The following is a 19,575-nucleotide window of genomic DNA, read 5'->3' as shown; positions in this document are numbered from 1 at the left end:
CATTGACCTCTAAACTTTGGCGCGCGCGTGGTGGTGGTGGGGGGAGGGGGGGGGGGGCTAAAACAGACACTGCTAGGGAAAGCGTATTCAGTACCGGATTCAAACGCCATTTAGTACCAATTGTGCAACCGGTATTGGTAAGTCGGTACTAAGGAGGTCCTTTAGTACCTGTTGGGGAGACCAACCGGTACTAAATTGGTTGCCACGTCGCGCGTGGCCAAGTCCAATTTAGTACCGGTTGGTCTCCCCAACCAGTACTAAATTCTTTTTTCTTTTTCTTTCTCCCATATCATTTTCTTTTCTGTTTCTTTATTCTATATTAGTATTTCGTATTTGTTTTCTTTACATATACTAGTTCTAATAAACAATATATATAAAGTTTTATTTGATCTATAATATTACATTTGAGATAATATATACATAGATATATTGTGCACACACATATATGAATAATGTTACATTGCATCAACTCTCCAAGTTCAACATTTTGGATCAACTATTCTGAACCCGAGTCCTGACGGTGATGCAGATTTGATCTATCATTGTGGAACTCACCCACTGGATTTACTACCTCGTCCAGAAGAAATCCACTGAGTTGTTCTTGAATTGCTCTGATTTTTTCCGTCTCGAGGAGTTCTTCCTTCATGTGCATAATCTATGTCCTTAGTAAAGGTTATTATATTAGATCAATGGATCTGCACAATTAGAACTAATTTATTGTTAAGAAATTTGTATGAAAACTCTGAAGCGAGCCCATATATATTAGATCAATGGATCTGCACAATTAGAACTATATATATGGCAAAAGATGAAATATTTGTTGTGTTCAAGGAAGTGACACGAGATGTGCAAATTCAATACATACCGGGAATTCAGAGTGGATATGAAGTTGCTCCTTGAATTCACCTGAGTGATGTTGACGGAAGCGAGCCCATGCTCTATTAAACATGTCTATGAGGTCTGATTTCTTGGTCTCCTCAGAGAGTCCAAAATATAGACCATGCTTCGATCAACCACGATAAGGAGTATCCAGTGGAAGTTGTACATATATGTATAGTGAAAAGCTATTTAGTCTTATTTTCAATTACTAGTTAAAAAAAATAAAAGAGATGGGAAACACGCTCACTTGAAGTTGTACGAGAAAAGAATGTACTTCTTGTAATGTTGCTTGTCCAAGAATTTATATATATTCTTCAAGGTCCGATTTGGTTTATTTCTTACATTTGTCTCATTTATAACATCCAGGGCCATGAAGCCGATGTCATACGATCCTATCCTCCGGTAAGCTTGAATCTCCATCCTACATGATAAAATAGAATAAGAGATAAGACATCGCACAATGACTAGAGCGGGAATTTTGAAGTTAGAGCAAATTAAACACTTACAGAACCTAGGAACTGATGAGTGATTTGTCAAGTGCGTCTTGATTGTAAAGGAAATAAAGTTCCTTGAACGGCACATTTATGATGGCATCACCATGCAAATAATGCTGATCTCCAATCCAAACTTCTAGCATGAGTAAACCGGTGGCTGAAGCCTCCATGTACCACTAGTGCAATTTGTACATCTTTGTTGTAAAACGGTCCACCAACTACGGCTACACAAGCTCTTTCCCTAACTCAAATTTCCATTTACTAGCCCCAGGTTACTTTGAGATGTGATCCTCCCCTCGAAGTTGAGCTACGGTGAGATTTGTATCTTTGGCGAATAGAAGCAAATTCTTATCAAACTCCGAAAGTACCTGGAGCGGGGCAATCGATTGGTTGGATTGGATTCCGAGTTGTGGAATACTTGACCCACTTCTCTTCTTCTTCTGAAAAGCCTTTGTTATTGTGCGATCGTAGTCAGATAGCGGTGGTTTCTCTAGCTTTTTCTTTTTCTCCAACTCCATGCCTCTAATGAAAGCCCAAAATTTAACCTTATCAAGTGGTGGATCTTTCTTCACGGGAGGCTTTGGTGTGAAGTGAGCTTTAACATGAGCATCCACTACTGTGTCGAGTTCCACATCAGTCATATCATAAGGTTTCTTGGGCTCTGGTTGCTTCTCCTTCGACTTCTTCTGCTTCTGCTTTGTAGGCGCAGGAGGCGGAGCTAAAGGTGTCTTTCGCCATGTAGCCTTGCTCATAACAGGGGGAGGTGGACTCATGCTAGGATCCTTGTCAGCTGGTGGAGAGCGTGGACTCATGCTAGGATCCCTGTCAGCTAGTGGAGAGGGTTCCCTGGCAGATGGCGTAGGTGATCTTGCCCTTGAGCCCTGAGTAGATGATCCTAAGGTTGGGGGATTCGATTGCAGAATCCTTATGTAGCGCTTGGACCATAGAATCCAACCACGGATGGCTTCTTCTAGATTTTTTTTCCCGTCACCTCCAGGTACCTCCAGTTCGAGGTCATCCCAACCGTCGACCACTCGGTCCACCCCAACTTTGGCATAACCGCGAGCTGGGATCTCCACACCATGAATTGTTTGGCCTTGTGTCTGTTGTTCAGCCACACCATAAGCCACCATGATGATCTTGTTTTTCACGGGAGTAACAAGCTCACAAGGGGCCCTCCTAGTGATGTCGTCCATGGGGTGGCGTTGGTTGTCCTCAACCACGTTAGAAGATCCTCCAGCTAGGGCTTCCGTGGAAGCAATGTTGCTACAATGCTGAGAGGGGCTTACATCGACATTAGCCCTTGATGATGCAACTGCCTGTTTACTGGCTTGTTTGCTAAGAGCTAGAGCCACATGCCGGTCGATTGCTTCCTCTATTCTTGCCTTTGTCAAAGCTACGTGTTCTTGCAACTCTCGCAGCGGCCGTGCGTGTTCGGCCTTACTTCTTTGGTGGCTTATATAGGAATCAATGTGGTCATGAAAGGCAAACTTCCATGGAATTATTCGTTTACCTCGGCAATGTCCAGGGTGTTCTGGATTACCTGGTGCTATAGTCAGCTCGTCTTTCTCTCGATCAGGCATGAAAGATCATTCGACCATAGCCTTTATTAACTCAACAAGTCTCGTAGTTGCTTCTCTTAATTCTTGGTCAAACACAAATGATCCATCTTCGGGATTGAGCGTGCCACCATTAGCATAATACCAATGCTTTGCTCACTCTGGTCATTCGCGAGTCGTCGGTACTATTCCCTTAGCAATTATGTCATCTTCCATCCTTTGCTATTTGATGATACCTTTCTTGTAACCTCCTGTCCCAAGACGACAAAAGTATTTCTTCTGACAAGCATTGTCGGGATTGGTTTTAGTTGCCTTAGCGCTCTTTTGCGACTGCTTGAACTGCACAAATGAATCCCAGTGATCTCTTAACTTCAGGTGCTTCGTGAAATCTGGTGTAAGGCCCTTCTTTATGTAGTCTTTGTTCATATTCTTCTTGTACGTCTGAAAAATAATTGCACCCTTCCAAAAGCCCCAATCTTTCACTTTTTCTTCATCTACACCTTCGAACGTGAAGTTTTATTTTATCTGATCCCATATCATTTCCTTCTCTCGCTCGGGGACCGTGCTTATGGGGACCACGCTCTCATCGATTTCAACACTTTTCCAATTCTGAAAGCTTATTGGGATGTTATCCCTAACAATAAACCCAATTTGATTCACTAATTTGGTCTTAGCATTGTATGGAGCAGTAGGTTCACCCTCTTTATTAAGTTCCATGATGATGATATGGCCCTCTAACTTCTTGTTCGTGCCTCGTATCCATTTAGGCTTGCTCGATCCAGATGGGTGAAAAATGAAAGAACTATTAATTCCCAATAATCTTGATAAGTAGAGAATTCAAATCATGTTTATGTATAATAATTCCGTTGAGGTAGATGTGAGTCTGACTGTGATCGACTTCTTCGTTTGGCGAATCGTTCATGCGACCTTGAGCAATCAAGTCCATTAGGTATTCCTCGACCAATCGGGCCTGCTCGTCCTCTGATCGTGCCATTGTAACTAATATAATATAAAAAGAATTTTGTTAGAATAAATGAGTACCAAAATGAATGACTAATAGTTATACATTTTCAAACAATAAATGACTGAAAAACAGAATGAAACACTTATACAATTTGTTACAACAAATGACTACAACAATATTTACTGTGAATTGCTAGTAAATGACAACAAAAAAAAGAATGACTAAATACTTATACAATTTGTTACAATAAATGACAATAAAAAATAATACTTATACAATTTGTTACAATAAATGACAATAAAAAGAATGACTAATAATTATACAATTTCTTATAATAAATGCCTAATCAATGTTGTACATAGTAATGACTACAATTTTTCTATAATTTCTAGCCAATTCAACAATTTTATGCATATTTCTATAATTTATTGAACTATACTATAGCTAGTAGCAATAAAAAGAATTATTCTAGGTAGTAGCAATTTACAATTTCTAACTAGCAATAAAAGAATTACTCTAAGTAGCACTAAAAGAATTATTCTAAGTAGCATTAAAACAATTATTCTAAGTAGTAGGCAGTTTAAAATTTCTAGTATTCCACTAATAAAACCATGCATGGCAATGCATATTAATTTCCTAACACTATTTATAAATTTTCTAATTTTCATGACACAATTTCTATATTCACTAAAACTACTTATAATTTTTTCTATTTTTCCTAACACCATTTCTATACTTTTCCTAGTAATATTTTAAACATAATAACATTTATCCTAAATCCTAAAAATAAAGAAATTAAAAAAATATGATGTCAGTGCGATCACGGGCTTACATCAGCAGAGACGGCGCCCGCAGCCATGTGCGAGGGGCGGCGAGTGGTGGAGGAGGGGGCGGCGGCCGGTGGAGGAGGGGCGCGTGGCGTTGGTGGAGGGCCAGTGCTGGGGGGGCGAAGAAGGCGGCGGCCGCCGGTTAGAGGGAGTGCATCGTGCAGGTGGAGGAGGGGCGCACGGCGTCGAGGTCGTCGGTGCTGGCGCCGGGACCGAGAGGCATCAGAGAAGAAGCCGGAGGCGCGATGGGGTGGGGATGTGTCGACGTACGGCGCGGCACCTGTCGTCGGCGGCGGGCTGGCCGGGTCGGGGGTCGTGGGGCACAGTGTGATGTCGGGGGGCGCGACGACATGGACGACGTTGCCGTGGAGGATGGGGCGGCGGTGGCGAAGGATCCGACCGAGGGAGGAGATGACGGCGGATGTATGTCGTACGTCGGGGAGGGGCACCGCAGGGATGACGGCGCAGGGGATGATGGCACGGGGATGACGGTGCGGCAGCATGGCATCATGTGTACGATAGCGAGGACGACGAGGACGACGAGGAGCGGCTAAGTGTCTGGTGGAATGAGGGAGGAAGACGATATAGTTTTATCCCTCCTGTCAGATTTAGTGACCGACAGTTCACCTAGGGGGTACCTAGATGGTTGATTTGTAGGCAAATAGGATTGTATGACCATGAACTTGATGGTAACGCAAGGCACAAAACACAGAGATTTATATAGGTTCGGGCCGCCAGTACGTCCTACTTGGAGGATTGTATTGCGCCCTGCACTCGGGTGTTTAGGGTTCATATGGTGGGATTGGATGTCCTCTAATTGGTTACTCCGAGAGGTAGGGTTACATGGCAAGTCCCCTAATTGGTTACTATAGATGGGATCTAGTTAGATTACAACACTTGGGGAGCCCTAGCCGGACTCTATCTTCTGCCTTTTTCATCAAGTCGGGCCAGCCCATTAGTGGTCGGCTGGGCCCTCCATAAGGGACCCAGGTATCTATAACCGTCACCCCCTAGTACCGGGTGTAGCTTTCACCTGGTACTAAAGGAGGCCTTTAGTACCGGACCTAGCCCCACGCGGTACTGAATGGGGTGCCCAGGGCGCGAAACAAAACTGCCTCCCTTGAGTACCGGGTATTTTTATCACCCGGTACTAAAGGGCTTTGTAGCCCACTGTTCTAGCTTCCCACCTAAACATCTTTTTATTTTTGTACAAATGCTATTATATTAATTTATTGCGTAGTAAATCAAATAACATTCATAAAAGATGCAAAAACAATTTGTTAGCTTGACAATTGACATTGATTAGATATACACTATAAAAATATTAGATGCAGTCAAATATCAAACATAGTAAAGTTATTAATTTTAACTTAGTAATAGTTTATAATAGTCATAATACATATGTTAACTTTAAAATTTGAAAAAATAGATATTTTGATCATGCAAAAATTTAGAAAAATAGTGCATGTAGTGTTATTAACATGTTTTCCATGACTTAGTCATGTACTTGTTTAATTGTACCTAAATTTATTATTTAATATTTAATTGTGCTAAAAATTGAAATATTTAATATTTTAACCATGCAAAAATTAGTTCTTGTTTAATAGGGTGAGATTTTACAAATAGTATTATATAATACGATATTACATTAATTTGTCACTTGACCAAAAAACACAGTAATGCTATACATCATCATCTAATGGAACGTTAATAACATTCCTCTTAACGAACGTCCCTTGGTTATGATCGCGACGTAAGTATGGAGCATCCTCTTTGGTTAACAAGATGCTTCGGTCAACCTCGACTGAAAATGGAGGAAAATCATCGAACTGATCATAATCTTCTGAAATGTCAGTTTTTTCCTCAACTCCAATGATTTGTCTTTTCCCTTGAAGAACTATGTGGCGCTTTGGTTGGTCATATGACTTATTAGTACCCTTATATTTTGGTTTGCTTGACGTGTCCTTCATATAGAAAACTTAAGTTACATCATTGGCTAGGACGAACGGTTCGTCTTTGTATCCAATCTTGTTGAGGTCCAGTATTATTAGTCCATAGTTGTCTGTTGTTGTGCCTCCTCTAGTAAGTTTCACCCATTGGCACCAAAACAGAGGGATTTTTAAAGGTCCATAGTCGAGTTCCCATATCTCCTCAATGACACCATAGTATCTATCGTTTTTTTCCGTTGTTGTCTCTTGCATCTATATGGACACCATTATTTTGGTTTGTGCTCTTTTGGTCTTGGACTATCATGTAAAATATGTATCCATTTATCTTATATCCTTGGAATGTCTATACTGAGATAGATAGACCCCTAGCCAACCATGCTAGTTGCTCTTCAATCGTGTCATCACGCATCAGTCGTCGCCGCAACCAAGAGACGAAAGTGTCAATGTGATGACGTGTAATCTAGGCCTCAGTCTTCCCCTAGTTTGAGGACCGTACAACGGTCTTATGCTCCTTCAAGTATGGAGCCACCAGGGATGATTGTTGTGGGCTCGTGAAGTGTGCTTTACAAAATGTACTCTCATCGATGTCCATCCGAGCTTTCCTCCCTAGTGTGCCCTTTCCCTTGAGTCTCCCCTCATGGCGTGATACAGCGACTCCAATCGAACTCAGGTCATCAATAAAGTCAACACAAAACTCAATGACCTAATCTGTTCCATATCCCTTTGTGATGCTTCATTCTGGACATGCACGATTCCGAACATACTTCTTCATCACTGCCATAAACCTCTCGAAAGGGAACATATTGTGTAGAAATACACGACCGAGAATAAAAATCTCTTCAACAAGGTGGACTAGAAGGTGGGTGATGATATTAAAGAAGGAAGGTGAAAAAACCATCTCAAAGCTGACAAAGCATTGCACGACGTCATTCTGTAGCTCTAGTAGATTTTTTTTGATGGATTGCCTTCTGAGAAATTGAATGCACATAGCGTCACGATTTTCATTCTCACATTCTTTGGTAGAATACCCCTTAGTGCAACAAGCAGCAATTGTTTCATTTGGACGTGGCAGTCATGGGCCTTTAGATTTATGAATTTCTTTCTTTAATATTTATTATTCCCTGTATATTTGAGGAGTAGCCCGATGGGACCTTGATACTATTCAAGCACTCAAACATGCTTTCCTTCTCTTCCTTGCTGAGGGTGTATTTGGCAAGATGCAAGTAATGTTCATCATCTCTCTTTTCCGGATGTAGACCATCTCGTTGTTTCATACGTTTTAGGTCCCAACGTGTTTCAATTGTATCCTTTACCTTTCCATATATACCCAGGAACCCGAGCACGTTCACGTAAAGATTTTTCATTAGATACATCACATCGATTGCATTACGGACCTCAAAGACTTCCCAATAAGTTAGCTCCCAAAATATAGACTTCTTCTTCCACATGGGTGCATGTACGTCCTCGTCGTTCGGAACAGGTTGGCTACCAGAGCCCTTGTCAAAGACTATCCTCACATCCTTTATCATAGAAAATACACGTTTACCATTACGGTGAACGGGCTTAGTACGTTTATGTTCCTCCCCTTCAAAATGCTTCCCTTTCTTTCTTAACGGGTGCTTAGCAGGAAGAAATCGATGATGATCCGTATACACGACCTTCCTACAGTGTTTCAAATACATGCTGCAAGTATCATCTAAAGAGTGCGTGTAGACTCGACATCCCTTGTTTGTCTGTCTTGACAGATTACCAAGTGCTGGCCAATCATTGACGGTTACGAACAACAATGCTCGTATATTAAAAGTCTCATTTTTATCCTCATCCCACACACGTACACCTTCTTCCTTCCATAACAGTAAAAGTTCATCAACCAACGGTCTTAGATAAATATCAGTGTCATTGCCAGGTTATTTTGGACCTTGGATAATTACCGGCGTCATAATGAACTTCCGCTTCAAGCACATCCAGGGCGGAAAGTTAAACATACATAAGGTCAAAGGCCAAGTGCTACGACCACTATTGAACTCACCGAATGGATTGAATCCATCTGTACTTAAACCAAATCGTATGTTCCTTGCATCCTTTTCAAATCCGGGAAATTCTCTGTCAACTATCCTCCACTGGGACCCATCAGCGGAGTGTCTGATTATTTTATCTTGCTTACGTTCTTTTTTGTGCCAACGCATCAACTTTGCATGTGCCTTGTTTCTGAACAAACACTTCAAGCGTGATACTACATGGAAATACCACATTACTTTCGCATGAACTTTCTTTTTGCTAGCTTGCTCCTCAACATCACCGGGGTCATCTCGCCTGATCTTATAACGCGACGCTTCGCACATAGGACGAGCCTCCAATTTCTTATATTCCTCACTGCGATAGAGGATACAGTCATTAGGACATGCATGTATCTTTTGTACCTCCAAACTAAGAGGGCAAACAACTTTTTTTGCTTCGTACGTTGAGGACGGCAATTCGTTCCCTCGGTAAGCATGTTCTTTATGATTTTCATTAACTCATTAAAACTCTTGTCAGAAACTCCATTTTTTGCCTTCCATTGCAGCATTTCCTGTGTAGTACCCAAATTTTTTGCCTCTGTTTGCAATCTGGGTACAACAATTTCTTATGATAATTTAACATACGTTCGAACTTCTTTGACTCTTTCACATTCTCGCAGTCTTCCTTTGCATCTCGCAACACCTGACCTAGATCATCGGTAGGACCTTCCTCTGCAACCATCTCTTCTTCAGCCTTGCCCATTACAGCATCTGCAAAGGCACCTCCTTGACTCCAGTCAGGAATGTAGTTATCATCTTCTTCATCATCGTCATCTTCCATCATAACTTCTCTTTCCCCACGCTTGGGCCAAATAAAATAATTAGGCATGAATCCCGAACTGTATATGTGGGTGTGAATAGTCTTTCTGGATGAGTAATCTTTCTCATTTGTGCAAATTTGGCATGGACAACAAATGAAACCAGACGGCGGCTTGTTGGACTCTGCTAGATCGAGAAAATAACACAAGCCATTAATATACTCCATGGAGCATTTCTCTGCGCTGTACATCTATTACCGATCCATCTACAAAGTATTACCGAACCAAAGATATTCTAATCATTCATAGAATTATACATGAAACATAACAAACATGATACAAATTTCATTAAACTCAAATGTTGCTGAAAGTTTAGATAGAAATACACAAATTTAAATTTCAGATCCAAACAACATGATACACTACGACAAACTCAAATGTTGCTGAAAGTTTAGATAGAAATACACAAATTTAAATTTTAGACCCAAACAATATAATACACTATGACAAACCATCCACTGAGTAGTATCTAGGAGGACTTTAAGCATCCTTGGGTGGTAAAGACGAAGGTTCGTTGATCCAACCTCATCCTGTGGTTTATTTGTGCCTCCTGTGATGGTAGTACTAAGTGGACTTGAAACCCCCGGGACTGGCGGTGGAGCATAACAACCACCAAAAGGAGGTTCATGACCCGCCGCAACAGTATCTTCATGACATCTTTCCAAATAACGAAGCATTGCTCTCTCCCCTGTGCTCATTTTCTTCGGCTTATCATGAGGGCCAACTATGATTTTCCCCTTGCCGCAAGAGGAACGACAATCGCCCCCACCATCGCCACTACCTCCAACACCAGTAGCCATCTCTATGTACCACAATTTATTTAGCTCATATTTGCAAATAACTAAACTATGAATAAATTATATTTTTTCCACAATTTATTTAGCTCAAACATAACATATAAATGGAAAAGTTTCTCCATTGTAGCTTATTCTAAAAATGACTAATTGCATACCTCTATTTCATCTTATTATCTCTATGTACCACAATTTATCTCGCTCATATTTGCAAATGACTAAAATATGAACAAATTATATTTTTCCCTATAATTTATTTATCACATATTTGTAAAGGACTAAACTATAAAATTATTCCTCTAACCTCATATCAATTTCTTTGACTAATACGAAATATAGCATCCAAACAATTGTAGCTTATTCTAAAAATCACAAATATGAGCTCTAAATAACACATGCATATAAATGAAAAATTTCTCCATTGTACCTTATTCTAAAAATCACAAATTACTCTAGATCTAAAGTATAAAACTTAGTATACTAACCATGTATCAAGGGAGGATGAAGTTTCTAACCTTTAGAACACTTTAATGAATGAAATCCCCACGAAATGGTCAATAATCCGGCAACATCTCCCCTATTTCGCCATGAATGGATGAAGCCCAAGCTGGAGGAAATGGCTCGGGTGGGAGGAAGAAGACGTCTGATTTATAGGAGGGAAGTTAGTACCGGTTGGGGGCTCCAAGTAGTATTAAAGGTCACCCATTAGTACCGGGTGGAAGTCCACCCGGTACTAATGGGTGACCTTTAGTACCGGTTGGAGCCCCCAACCGGTACTAAAGGGGATCACGGGGGCTCCTAGGGAACTAGCCGTTAGACTTGGTACTAATTCTTACATTAATACCGGGTCAAAAACCAACCGGTACTAAGCCTCGGGACGAATGCCAAGTTTTCTAGTAGTGAGAGCTAAAAATCAAGCAGTTAATAGGTAGACACTCCCTTTGCAAAATATAAAGCAAAATCACATGATTTGTGTGATTTAAGTGCAAATCTTTGAATTGGATTGAGAAAGTAATTGTGTGTGAGCACTAGAGAGTAATTCATAGCTTGAGCATGTGTGGTTGGCATCAAAGCAACTCGTGGAGCATTTGATACTCTTGGAGGTGAAGCATTAGATGGCTAGGCATTGCTAGCTAGCTCTCAAACTTGTGGTGAGCAACAGCAAGTTTATTTGGATTGCGATCTTATCGTCTTACCTTAAGGGGGAAAAAATCATCTCTTCGAATCAGCAAAAGTGGTTAAAAGAGGCACGACTCAAAGGAAGGAGTTGAAAGAGAGTCACGTCCTTAAAGCGTTCTCAACGAAGATGTAAGGTTTATGGTGGTTAACCTGAATTTCGGAAGACAACTCATCGTGTTCCCGATTCGGTTTGCCTTACTTGTTCAGCATTTATTTGTTTTTTCCCTCCGATATACTTGTGTGTGCTTTTGGTCTGTGTGCAGGGACTAATTGTATATGTGGAAAATCAGCAAGTTTGGTTTGTGCTAAAACACTGAAACTTTGTTTTGTGTTTTACTGCCCAAAACACTGCTGCGATGATTATTTTTCTACGATTACATATGTACTATTTGTTAAATTGATTACGATTAACTGAGTTGATCATGATTACATGCTCACTGTTAAATTATATAAAATTAATGAAAATGGTGACTAGATATGTAATATTACTAAGATGATTTTTTTTCAAACACATGAACTTCCCAATCCACATGCGAATGAATTATATCTGACTTATCCGATCACGGGATGTTTATCTTTATTTACAGCAAGAATGGCTTGGAGAGTACATCTAGGTGCGATGATATATAGTGAAAGACAAATGCAATAGAGATTGAGAGTATATTTCCGGGGCACCTAACTGAACATGATAAGACTCTTGGAAAATATTTGCGATTCATTGCTGAGGAATTCTGAAAGTTTGTTCAGGATTTCAAAACAACCGTGTCCAAAATCTCCTTATCCATTTCTGAACCAAAAGAGCAAAAGCGCGCACATTCAAAGGCCCAAAGAGCTCCATAGCGGATAATATCTGTAACGCGCCGGCGCTTCCCTCCAACCTCAGAAAAACGATCTCCTACTGTCCTAGCCACCAAGGCGACACCCCCTACTCACACCGTGACTTGCACCAGTCCACTCAGCTCCGCCATGGCCACGCTCGCCAAGCACCTCATCCTCTGCTCCTCCACCTCGTCATCCCCCTCGCCGCGCCGCCGCCGGCCCCTGCCTCCCAACGCCACCGCGGGTGGCTCGGACAATCAGCCGCATCAGCAGGCGCCGCCGCCGCAGTCCGCGACGCGGCGGCTGGCGGTGGCCGCGTCCACGGCGCTGGCGGCCACGGCCGCGCTGTACGCGCGCCGTCCCGCGGCGCCCCCGCCCGCGATGGCCGCGGAGGCGGCGTTCGTGCCGGCGCCGACGTCGCCGGGGACCGTGCCGCGGTGGGGCACCAAGTCGTACGTGCGGGAGCGGTTCTTCGAGCCGGAGCTGACCGCGGAGGAGGCCGCCGCGCGCATCCGGCAGACGGCGGAGGGGATGCGCACGCTGCGCCCCATGCTGGAGACCATGTCGTGGAAGTACGTGCTCTTCTACGTCCGGCTCAAGTCCAAGTACCTCGACCTCGACCTCACCACCGCCATGGCCGGCGTTCCCGCGGGGCGGCGCGCCGACTACGTCCGCGTCGCCAACGAGCTCGTCAACAACATGACAGAGGTGTGTACCTGTCAATTTGTGCAGTTGATTGGGTTCCATGTGACACCTGAAAATGCGGGGTTTTTTTTTCTAATTTAATTTTCTCATCAAACAATTTGGCATCACATTCGGCGTTGTCCGTTTGCCGTGCAGTTTGATCGCTTCGTGCGGACTCCCAAGGTCTACGAGTCCTACCTCTTCTACGAGAAGACGCTCAAGTCGCTGGATGACGTGGCAGAGTTCCTCGTTTGATATGGATAAAGGTTTTGAACACAAACTTTTGTAGAGAAAAAAACATATATAACATATGCTGTGAGCCTGTGACTAGTGATCAGGGTTCTCAATTTCGTTCTCGCCCATTTTTCGATCCTCACCAAAATTCACGAAATTTTGGCTGAAATCCAGGATTAAAAAGGTGACTTTTCGATGAACAGTTCCGAATTTTCGGATGGATAGTAATTTCGATCACCACCGAAAAGATGGAAATTTCGGGAAATTTTGACCGAAATTTTTATCACTGCCAGTGACTACTGTTCGGCTGAGAATATGAACACTGTTCGTACACGACTGCACAGGAGTTGTTCAGCATCTGAATTCGTTGCGCTGTACGGGAAAACGGAGGAACAGGTCAACCTAGGCCTAAAAATTGTTGCGACTTTGTGGTACTGAATGACCCAGATGCTGGCCAGCAAATATTCTGGATCATGGCCACGCACCTACGCCTTGTTTAGTTCCTCCCAAATTCCCAACTTGGGCACTATAAAAAAGAAGATTTTCATCACATCAAACTTGTCGTACATGCATGGAGTACTAAATGTAGATGAAATCAAAACCTAATTGCACAGTTTTGTTGTACTTTGCGTGATGAATCTTTTAAGCCTAATTAGTCAATGTTTGGACAATAATTCACAAATACAAACGAAATGCTACAGCTGCGCATTTATGGCAAAATGCAAACTTTGTTACACCTAAATTCCCAACTAAACAGGCCCCCGGGCCGGCAGAGTGCTCTCCGATGACTAAAACAACACCGCAGCGGTGGCAGTCGTCGGCAGACGGCGTTGTCGACCACGATTAAGCAACACGACGACGAAAGGGGAACATTACATTTTCCAAACGCTTACATCACAACGTCTCGAAGTGGGCAGGAAAACGCAACCATTTCAGTTTTTCAGACGACCTCACCGTCCTTCCAGCGGCTCCTGTGACCCTGATCCACCGCGCAGCAGAGCATGTTCGTTGATGACGTACGGCGCCATCCACCGTTCACGCCATTTCGCTAGCGAGTAGCGAGTCGACCACCCATGCCGGAGAGCAGCACGCCGTCGATCAGCGAGTCAAGGTTCGCGAGCGACTCCACCGCCGCCCGCGCGGCGGCCTCCTTCCACTCCGCCGCCCGGCGCTTCATCTCCCTCCCCTTCTCGCTCCCGCCCATCGCCTCCCGTATCCTCGCCGCCACGGCCTCCCGCCACACGTCGTCCCCGACCTCCATCCCCACGCCCCACTCGGCGCACTTGTACCGGCAGTTGGTCTGCTGCTCCGCGAAGAAGGGCCAGCACAGCATCGGCACGCCTGCGCTCAGGCTCTCCATGGTCGAGTTCCACCCGCTGTGCGTCAGGAACAGCCCCACCGCGCCATGCCGCAGCACGGCCTCCTGGTCGCACCAGCTCGCCAGGAGGCCCCTGCCCCGCGTCGCCTCCGCGAACCCCGGCGGCAGCGCCGCCGCCGCCGCCGCCGAGGCGGTGCCGGCTCCCCGCACCACGTCCGGCCTGACGATCCACAGGAAGTCGTGGCCGCTGCCGGCCAGCCCCCACGCGAACTCCGCCAGCTCCTCGCCGCTCATCACCGTCACGCTGCCGAAGTTCACGTACACCACCGACCGGGGCTCCCTGCCCTCCAGCCACGCGAGGCAGGTGGGGTCCTCTCGCCACAGGCTTGAGCTGATCGCGTCGACGGGGCCGCCGGTGGGGACGACGGCCTGCTCGGCGACGGACGCGAGCGGGCCGATGGTGTACACGGCCGGGATGATGGCACGCATGGCGTCGAGCGCCGGCCGCTCCAGCTCGTCGAAGCTGTTGACGATGACGGCCGCCGCGGACTCCGACCGCTCAACCTCGTGTAGCTGGAACGTCATCAGGACGTCGTCGGGGTCCGTGGTGCGGAGGAAGGTCGGAAAGTCCTTGAGACGCATGTGCTTGCTCATGCCCCGCGCCCAGTCCACCGGCATGTCCATGAACCCGTTCGTCAGCTGCTCTTCGTCTGCACGGCGAAGATTCAGATCGTTTCGTTCCCTTCGATCGATCGGACATGGCTGCGGAGCGCCGGAGCAGCAGAGCGTACCTTTGAGCGGGATGATTCCCCGGTCGATGAGGGGGCGGAAGTTGCGGTAGCCCATGTAGCCGCAGGCGCTGGCCGTCCAGAAGAGCGCGCACGGCACGCCGAGCTCCCCCGCGGCGTCCACGGCGAAGCTCATCAGGTTGTCCGCCACGACGCAAGCCACGGCGCCGCCGCCGCCGCCGAGCCCGGCGAGCAGGCTCCGGAAGTGGGGCGGGCAGTGGTGCTTGGTGGCGTGGCTGATGGCCGCCGGGTCCTGCGTGGCGTCGGCGTCGGACGCCGGCAGGCCGTCCGGGATGGCGGCGAAGCGGAACCCCGGGAGGCCCGCGACGGCGGCGGCGCCACGGGAGCGGACGAGGCGGCGGTGGTTGTACTCGGTGTTGACGAAGGTGACGTGGAAGCCACGGCCGTGGAGGACCTTGGCAAGCTTCAGCATCGGCGTGATGTGGCCCTGCGCCGGGAACGGCAGGCACACCGCGTGAGGCTGAGGCTTCTCGCCGGTGGCCGGAGGAGTAGCGGTGCTCATCTGCGATTGCTTCTGGGAACAGCTATGGGAGGAGATCGAATCGCTTGTGGATAGCTTTCTTGGTAGTTGGTACTGAAAAACTATCCAGGAGAAGACTGAAGAGTAGTGTAGCTTCAGCACGCACCTTTTGACTGAGAACCTTCCAAATGTTCCTCCTCATAGGTTTCTGTTTTTTTTCTTGTTTTGGGGGGGGGGGGGGGGGGGGGGGGTTCGATTTTCTCCTCTACTGCTGTCAAGTGTCCAAATCCTGATAATTAATCTAATTTATAGTGTAAATTTTAGTGACTGATGGTAAGTAAGGAATCAATCACATGATGTGGAATAAAACTCTAAAATTAAATCCAACGATGCAACGCAATTAGTGACGGATGCAGTTCATGAATCTAGGAGAGGCTTCTCCTTCCTCTTTCTTCTTCTCCTTCCTTTTCTTCTTCTTTCTCAAAAATCATGGAGAGGCTAAAGGATGCTCCACTGCCCGCCCCTAAATCCGCCATGAGCGCAACCATGGTAAACAAACCGTAAATTCTACCTGAACCTATTCAAAGTTGGCAAATGGCCCAAAGATTTGACCCAAACTTAGATAGCACCGGATTGCGATGGCAAGACATTGCAAGCCCAAAGACGGTTGTATGGCTTGACACATCCCACTTGCGTGGGAGCAGGCGGAGTGAGAAAGGTGAGCTTGGTGAATGCTGAGTGGAGAGAGGTAAAGACATGCAGAGTATGACGGGTAGGCCCAACACAACATATATTATATTATGTGTATAGGAGCACATGAAGAGCCTAGTTATGTACAAGTTAGGTTTTGATTTCTGAACTTGTCCATAGCTGACATGGATTTTTATAGTGATGAGGACACCACGAGTACATCTACACCAGCAGCACCTCAGGCGCCTCCACTTTCTCCTCCACCTCAGGCGCCTACAGTTGATCATCCAGTAGGGCCAATCACTCGGGCCCGTGCGAGAGAATTAAACTTCATCATGGTGTTAAGGAACGAAGGCCCATCGGAATAAGAAGATGGCCCAACAGGGCAGCCCAGGTGGGGCGCCTAGGGTTGGGCGCGCGTGACCCCTTCGGACTCCAGGGGCTGTGCCCCCTTTATTTAGTCCGAGTCCTTTTTGTTTACGACTCGAGTTTTGTTTTACATCTAGCTTTAGCTACTCTTGAACACGCGCAAATACGCGCTGTCCTTGTTGATTCAGAACTCCACCTTCGAGTGATATTTAGATTGCTCGCCTCTCTTTCTTGTTCGTTCTTCGATTGCGGACAGGAATTGATCTTCATGATCAGGCTGATCTTGCGCCAGCAAGGTTGGTAACCACAGGAAGTTGGTTCAGCGATTGCATTGGCGCTTCGGGTTCGCTCGTCGTAGTCGGATCGTGAGGGTCTACTTCCACCAAGTAGAATTTATCTCCACTCACCGAAAGATCGGGCACTCCGACTCTATCAAGTGGTATCAGCTTTCCAGGTTGATCGGTGAGTTTTACCGAGTGTTTTTCCCTTCCTACAGTCCACAAAAACCAAAAGAAATTTTTTCAGGTTAGATCCTTGTCCCAGCAACCGTTTAGCCTCGCACATTCTTTCAATAAGTGTCTTTGTTGAATTTGTGTGCCTACTCGTTCAATTGTTGCTGGTTACTTGTGTTTAATCTCTTGTTTCTCGTTTTTCCTTTAACCCTAGTTTTCGCCGCCGCCGCCGTTCCGCTGCTCGCCAACCCTACCACGCCACGCCCACCGCCCCCCTTCGCGACAACCGCGCCGCGCCATCCCACCCCTCCGATCGCCCCTCCCCTATCCAAAAAAAAAGAAAGATAGAAAGCAATCAGAAAAAAAAGGAGAGTGCAAAAAAAAAAGGGAAAGACGCAAAAAAACAAAAGAGTCCAACAGGGAGAAGGAAGGTGATCCGGTTTTGTTTCGGTGGAAACTCCTTGCACGCGCCGTGAACCCCCCTGGGTCACGACCCTCCGGGGCAACTCCGTAACCCCCCCCCCACGCATACCACGCCCTTCCCCACGCATCCCGTGCCAACTTTTCATATCCCTATCCCTCTTTCTTGGTACATTTTTCTGAGGTTCGCCTTACTCTAGAGAGAGAGAGAGAGAGTATCTTTTTTTTACCAGAATACCCCTGTACTTTCGGAAAAAGTGTGTGCCGCAATTTGATATTTGAGATCCTCTGTGTTCATATTATCAGTTTTGGGGCACCCTCTGTGAAAAAAAAACAGAAAAAAAAAAGAGGTGCGCCCTCTCCACCTTTGCCTCTGTTCTTTCGATTTCACTTGTTACCAGCAACTCTTGTTACGTGTTTGGCACTATATTTCAACTTTGCATTATTGTTTGATTGTGCTAATCCTTCATTTGAGTGCAGCCTTCCCAGAACTCCACATAGCTCTACGACGAGCATATTTTGTTTCTCTAGGCAATCGCTCCTCCAATCTTTCGCGAGTTCCACCGGTTGGTTGCAGTTCGCCCCTGTGTGCGTGGTAAGAACGGATAAGAATTTGATAACAGCACTAGTGTGAGCGTCTTGTGAGCCGTTACACCCCTGTTTTGTCGTCGCTTTTGTTCTTGTATTTGCGCTAACCATGGCAGATGATGTCGACGCGGGGGCTAACCAGCTGCAGGGCATACGGGCACAAGTTGAAGGGCTTGTCACCGACATTCAGACGATTCATGAACGGCTGGACTCGACGATCTCCTCGACGACCGAGCGGTGTGATCAGCTCGACCTTGCACAGACGGCCGCTAAGGCCACACTCGACTCAGTTGTGGCAAGACTCGATGCACTGCACACAACAGTCGCAGAGTTACAGCAGGGTTATGGTGGTGACTCGGACCAGGACGATGGCGACCGCCGAGGCCGTGCCCGCCGCGTGCCACGCCGTCCCGGTGGTAATGATTCCTTTTCCAAGATTAAATTTAAGATTCCACCTTTTAATGGCAAATATGATCCTGCTGCATATCTTGATTGGGAATTAGAAGTTGAACAGAAATTTTCATGCCATGATATTCTTGCTAATTCTCAAGTTAAAGCTGCTATTAGTGAATTTACTGATTTTGCTTTAATTTGGTGGCGTGAATATAAACATAAACATCCCAATACCATTCCAACCACTTGGGAGCAATTAAAAACTGCTATGCGCCACAGATTTGTGCCTTCTTATTATGCCCGCGATTTGCTTAATAAAATGCAACGTTTTCAGCAAGGTTCCAAATCTGTTGAGGAATATTTCCAGGAATTACAAATAGGCATGATTCGTTGTGAGTTATTGGAGGAAAATGATGCTGCTATGGCACGTTTTCGTGGTGGTTTGAACCGCGAAATTCAGGATATACTTGATTATAAGGACTACACAGATATGACTACATTATTTGAATATGCTTGCAAAGCTGAACGTGAAGTGCAGGGACGCCGCTCGAAGACATATTCTAACTCTTTTGCAGGGAGAAGCTCGACATCCAACTCCGCACCCGCTCTCCCTGCGCCACCCACGCCCACCCCTACACCGCGTGAGCGAACGGCCAAACCTGCAAGCGCTGCCCCTTCCACAGGCGCTACCCCTCCCACAGGCCGTACACGGGATATTCAGTGTCATCGTTGCAAAGGATTTGGCCACGTGATTCGGGACTGTCCGAACAAGCGCACTTTGCTTCTTCGTGACGATGGTGAGTACTCTTCCGCTAGTGA

At 45.7% G+C, this 19,575-nt stretch overlaps 2 protein-coding genes and 1 pseudogene across 3 annotated transcripts; 1 reads left to right on the top strand and 2 right to left on the bottom strand.

Moving 5' to 3' along the window:
• Window positions 1-1,271: 1,271 nt before the first annotated feature.
• On the bottom strand, window positions 1,272-8,924 carry LOC140221659 (uncharacterized; annotated as a pseudogene).
• A 3,434-nt stretch (window positions 8,925-12,358) lies between these two features.
• On the top strand, window positions 12,359-13,459 carry LOC117849455 (photosynthetic NDH subunit of lumenal location 2, chloroplastic). Of its 2 annotated transcripts, XM_034731051.2 has the most exons (3): window positions 12,359-13,047; window positions 13,180-13,289; window positions 13,432-13,459. In XM_034731051.2, exons 1-2 carry the CDS (start codon window positions 12,487-12,489, stop codon window positions 13,276-13,278), a joined length of 660 nt encoding a protein of 219 aa, XP_034586942.1. In that variant the 5' UTR covers window positions 12,359-12,486; the 3' UTR covers window positions 13,279-13,289; window positions 13,432-13,459. The 2 variants fall into 2 exon arrangements, with proteins under 2 accessions (XP_034586942.1, XP_072149758.1); XM_072293657.1 differs by having other exon boundaries at window positions 12,362-13,047; window positions 13,180-13,457.
• A 450-nt stretch (window positions 13,460-13,909) lies between these two features.
• On the bottom strand, window positions 13,910-16,067 carry LOC117849376 (7-deoxyloganetin glucosyltransferase). Its single transcript, XM_034730944.2, has 2 exons — window positions 15,367-16,067; window positions 13,910-15,285 (listed from the first exon to the last, which is right to left on the bottom strand). The coding sequence occupies exons 1-2, from the start codon at window positions 15,884-15,886 to the stop codon at window positions 14,306-14,308; spliced, it is 1,500 nt and encodes a 499-aa protein (XP_034586835.1). The 5' UTR covers window positions 15,887-16,067; the 3' UTR covers window positions 13,910-14,305.
• Between the last annotated feature and the right edge of the window lie 3,508 nt (window positions 16,068-19,575).

The sequence above is a fragment of the Setaria viridis genome, chromosome 1, assembly GCF_005286985.2.
Source record: "Setaria viridis chromosome 1, Setaria_viridis_v4.0, whole genome shotgun sequence".
In the NCBI taxonomy this organism is placed as follows: Eukaryota; Viridiplantae; Streptophyta; class Magnoliopsida; order Poales; family Poaceae; genus Setaria; species Setaria viridis.
The sequence above is the reverse complement of the archived record's forward strand: the minus strand, read 5'-3'. Positions and strand labels throughout refer to the sequence as shown.